This window comes from Excalfactoria chinensis, chromosome Z, assembly GCF_039878825.1.
Source record: "Excalfactoria chinensis isolate bCotChi1 chromosome Z, bCotChi1.hap2, whole genome shotgun sequence".
Taxonomy (NCBI): Eukaryota; Metazoa; Chordata; class Aves; order Galliformes; family Phasianidae; genus Excalfactoria; species Excalfactoria chinensis.
The window spans coordinates 4173895-4178453 of record NC_092857.1 but is presented as its reverse complement, the minus strand read 5'-3'; the positions used below and the strand labels follow the sequence as shown (position 1 = coordinate 4178453).

General features: G+C 53.8%; 1 protein-coding gene across 1 annotated transcript; it reads right to left on the bottom strand.

Moving 5' to 3' along the window:
* Positions 1-4559, bottom strand: LOC140263872 (rho GTPase-activating protein 32-like). The gene is made up of 10 exons (XM_072359183.1): positions 4509-4559; positions 4238-4319; positions 3640-3783; positions 3107-3209; positions 2814-2946; positions 2536-2618; positions 2065-2172; positions 1552-1697; positions 213-358; positions 1-75 (listed from the first exon to the last, which is right to left on the bottom strand). The coding sequence occupies exons 1-10, from the start codon at positions 4557-4559 to the stop codon at positions 1-3; spliced, it is 1071 nt and encodes a 356-aa protein (XP_072215284.1).

Below are 4559 nucleotides of genomic sequence, written 5' to 3'. Positions count from 1 at the left end.
TCAAACTCTCTCTGCCCCTGGAGGCAAAGGCTTGGTTCTGCCTATCAAGTAGGCTTCAAACAGCTTGAGAGGCTCCTTTGGGAAAACAGGGGTCAGCTGAAGATGTCAGGAACGGGCTTGAATGCCGGAAGGAGGTACAAGCCCACTGAAAGCATGAATTCTAACTGCGTTGCTGACAAGCAGTGTTTTGAAAGCTGGATTTGCACCCTTACCTGCCAGGACCACGAGTTCTGCTTGTGAGGGCTCCTTTGCACTGCGCTGAAGTTGGCGTTTGCCCACAGAAGGTGGTCTGCGCAGGCAGAAGCAAGAACACCAGCTGACAGATGGTGATTCCTCCCTCTTTCTGGGAGAACTTGGTCTGGAGAGAAAACAGAGCATGCTGTCAGTCGTGGTGCAGGGTGAGGGAAGAGTTGCACCGAGCCCTTGCCAATAGTTGCCCATTCCTGGCACTGCCTGCTTTCTGCTGAAACGCAGCTTGGAAACGCGCTCTGTTTCAAACAGCAGAGGACGCTTCCATTCCTACAGCTCAGCCCTCAAGCCCTGCTGGCTACATTCCTCTCAACCATGTCAAGCAAGATGCAGAGCATGTGAGCAAAGCCTCCACAGCCGGACAGGACAGGAGCTGGCAGGCGTTAACTGCTTTATGAGGAACTGTGCAGCCATAAGGGAGGCTCAAAAGCATCTCTGACTCTTACGTTAACAGCTCCTCGGCCTCAGCTCACTGCCATCTTCAATTTCTAGTGCCAGCAAGACTCACCAACAGCTCTGCTTAGAGTTGTGTTAGTTGAATCCTTGGCGATATAATGGACAAAAAGTAAACCAAGAAAGCCCACCTGACCAGTGATGATAGGGGCTGGAAAGGGAAATCCTCTTTACCTTTGAGATGGAAAATCAAGGACTGTGTCGAATCTCCCTGATATGGCTGCGGGGTCTTCCTCCACTTCGATGTCGCTGCTTTGTGCCACAGCAGGAGAGCTGCTCTGGCCTCTTCTCAGAGCCTGCGCCTCCTGCAGGGTGAGCAGCTTTGTGGCAGGAGGAGACTCCCGCACAGACTCGGGCCCAGGTACAGAACTGTGCCCTGCAAGGGAAAACCGCAGGTAAGAGGGAGGATCAGAAAGCAGCAGCACAGCCATCCCAGTTCTGCATTCTTCTCAGACTTGCTTATCCGAGCCACTGGAAGAAGAGGAGCTCAGAGTAACTGGATGCTCAGAGGTATGCTCGTGGCAAAGGACACAGTCATCATTAAGAGCTGCGCACTGTAGCAAAACAGGCATTAAAAAAAAAAGCCCTAGAAAACGGATCTGGGAACTCAGAAAGCTTTGCTGCCACACTTCAATCATGCTTCACCCCCATTCAAAACATCCTAAAGGCAGGGATGGTTTTCTCCATGTAAAGGCGTGCCTCGGACATTCTCGGGATCCAGCAACAGGGTGCCATATTCTCATCTAAGCCCAGAAGCCTCCTGTCCCATCTAGAGTCAAAGCATATTTGAATGATCTTGTAGAGGGCCTGGACTGGATCAAGATCAAGCTAACGGAGGAAGACGCTCACCTGCTCCCTCTCCCACGGCTGACGTGGATTTGGTGTGGAAGAGGACGTCTGTGTTGCCGATCAGGAATTCCACCACTGCTGCCTGCGTCTGCACTTCTAAGCAGGCAGCTCCTCCGCTGACGCAGGCAGACTGGCTCTGCTGGGATCTGAAGAAAAGGCAGATTTTACAAGTCGTTCCTCCAACACTGTTTCCCCAGGTCTGAAGTTTTGCAGCCCAAAGCAGTCCAGCTGGGCTCTGGAGACTTCCGCAGTGGGCAAGCAGCAATGCCACTGACAAAATTCTCCTGGATGATCAAGGACACAGCAGTCCCAGCTCAACAGGAGAGCAGAAACTGCCATCTAGAAATTGGGCCCCTGGGCCTGGGGGAGAGCAGTCCAGGCTCCTCCTCTGCTGCCAGCCACTTCTGACAGCTTTTACAGGAGAAGAGCACACTAGAGGAAGAAGAAGGGAGGACTGCTTTCTTTCTGGAGAGCAGAACTAAGCGTTGTGCTTCAACAGAAAAAGAAGTTTACCTTAAGAGGTTTGGAGCCCACACGATTGCTAAATTCTTAGCGTCCATGTTGGTGACCGAGCTGCTCCCAGCGAGAGACGCCAGATGCCTCATCAGGTACTCTAAAGTCCTGGACAAACAAGAGGGGCAGATGTTCAGCACCAAAAAGCAAGCCGTGCTGCAGTGCACAAAACAAACCTCACTTCATGCTAGTTGATGGCATTGCTACCGTCCCTGAATAGGAAGTAGATAAAACGTTCCCAGTGCCACCACGCTGCAGCACCAAGCCCTGCAAAGCACAGTCGCAGCCATCGGCTGCACCAACCGTGCCCCCGTGCCAAGGAACCGACCCAGTCCATTGACCCCATGCAGCCTTCAGCCGCTTCAGCGTGCAGACGCATGATGTTGCAGGTGTCAGGCAACACCTGGAATCGCATCATCGCCCTCTGAAAGGCAGCAGGGCTGAGCTCAGCAGACCGAGCGCAGCACTGACCTGTAGTGAGGAGCGGGCAGCTGCTGGATGGCGTCCTTCATCCTGAGCAACCGCTCCTCCTCCGTAGCAGCACGAGCAGCGTCCTGGAAAAAGGCAGGAAGGCATTCAGACACCAGTCAGCCTAGAGAGCTGCCACAGCTTTGCGAACCGTGGGGACAGCGCGCTGCTGCTCAGCACCGAGGCAGACTTGATGCCTTCCAAGAGGCATCGGGGGAACACCGCAGCATGCAGCCTGTGTCATCCAGGCCAAGCAGTGCAAGGCATTGCCCTGTGCTTACCGAGAACTTGTCATACAGCTGCTCGGTCACAAGAGGGTTCGGGAGCTCCCTGAAGTACATCTTGCATACGGAGCTCACGCTGTGAATGTCACGGACGCTGAGCTCAGGAACCTGCTCTGAATCAAATTCATGGCTGCAGAGAAGGACACAGAATTGGGCAGAGGGCTTTGAGAAAGACGAAAACAAGTCCAAAGCCACACCAAGTACAGTCAAGAAAAGGAAGGGCTTCCTCTGAACGCCCGCAGCATGGCACATGCCCCTACTGACAGTTGCGTCAGTCACAGCACTCTTACCGTAGTCGCTGGATCTTGGACGTGACGCCGGACAGGCGGTAGATCCCCCGCACCACGCCATGCTGCTCGATGAATTCAGAGCAGCTCTGCAGGACCTGGGGGACTACAGAACAAGAGACTCAGCTGTTAGCTGAGCTTCTTCCTCAAGTCCTGGTTCATGCCGTGCTCTTCTCACATCCCATCCACTAAGCCCAGCCAGGCTACCGCTTGCCTCCTCCTTAGAGGAGAAAGCTGGCAGAGACAGCTGTGAGGAAACTGCACAGAGATGTGTTCTTGGCTTTCCAGAAATGCCACCACCTATCAACAGCCTGGAGAAAGTAACTCTGGCAAAGCCACAGACACTGCAAGTCCCATCACAGCTCCCTCAGGAATGGAGGAATCCAATCTCACCACCACAAGAGCTAGGAAAAGCTATGCTCTCTGTGGCCAGAAGCCTTCCTACGTTTTCAGGCTGAAACAACTGCTGGATATGATCTCCCTTGCATCTTCAGATGCCCAACGGAGGAAGATCTCAGGAATGGGCTGTTCCTTACCATCACGGCCAGAGTGGAGAAGGTGCTCCCCCAGGTCACACCCAAACACCCCTTCCTTCTCCGGCTCCGGCTGCTCCGCTCTCCTGGGGCGCGCCTTCACCACCGAACGAAGGAAGGGTGGGAGCTTGCCCCGTTTCTTCGGCGCTGCGAAACAAAACAGAGAAACCAGTTCATTTCAGGCTTGGATTGGTTGGACGAGCCCGAGTGTAACGCATTTGACAGAGCACGGAACAATGGGAAGAACATTCCCAACCAGGACACGCAGGAACGGATTTTCCCTGTCCCTGCAAGTGCCCAGGGCCAGGTCAGAAGGGGCCCTGGACAGCCTGCTCTCGTCTCCTGCTAAATGCACAGACAGGCTGGCGACCCTGAGGATCCTTTAGGCTCCTTCCAATCCCAAGCCATTCCAGGAGGATTCTGTGACTTCCCCAAGCCCAATAAGAAACACAGTGGGATTGGGCCAGATCTCTGCGTGTTTCCATGGAGCTTAATGCAGTCCTCTTGCTAATCTTGCTCAACTCGGGCATTAACAAAACCCCTGAAAGCCACGCTCTGGCCTCATTTTACTAACCCGCAGTATCAAATGTAACATGTGTACCTGGCTTTGGCAACGAATTGACGAGGGACTCTGGAACCTTTCCGCTAATGAGTTCCACACACTCACTAGGGAAAGATCCAACCTGTAACAAGAACAAAAAGACAGCTGGGCATTAGCCCGAGCCCAGAGCCAAAGGGAAGGTCCTCTGACACCGACACAGGGCAACTGTTTGCATCCAGAAGCCATCCTGTGCAGGCAGAGCAGCTCCAACCTGAGATTCCTGACTCTACTGAAGTTGTGCTGTGCTCTCGTGTTGGAAGCATGTGCCTACCTGAAAGCCACGCTTGCCTCTCCACCAGGGGCTCAGCTCCTTTGGTGGCAT

What these genes read in the sequence shown, in the direction of transcription:
- LOC140263872 (XM_072359183.1), bottom strand. Translation starts at nt 4,559, where the DNA reads ATGCCACCAAAGGAGCTGAGCCCCTGGTGGAGAGGCAAGCGTGGCTTT. An exon ending in TCCAAGATCCAGCGACTACG is followed by an intron (nt 2,947 to 3,106) that starts GTAAGAGTGCTG and finishes CCTTCTCTGCAG; the next exon opens with CCATGAATTTGATTCAGAGC. An exon ending in CTGCCCGCTCCTCACTACAG is followed by an intron (nt 2,173 to 2,535) that starts GTCAGTGCTGCG and finishes TTGTTTGTCCAG; the next exon opens with GACTTTAGAGTACCTGATGA.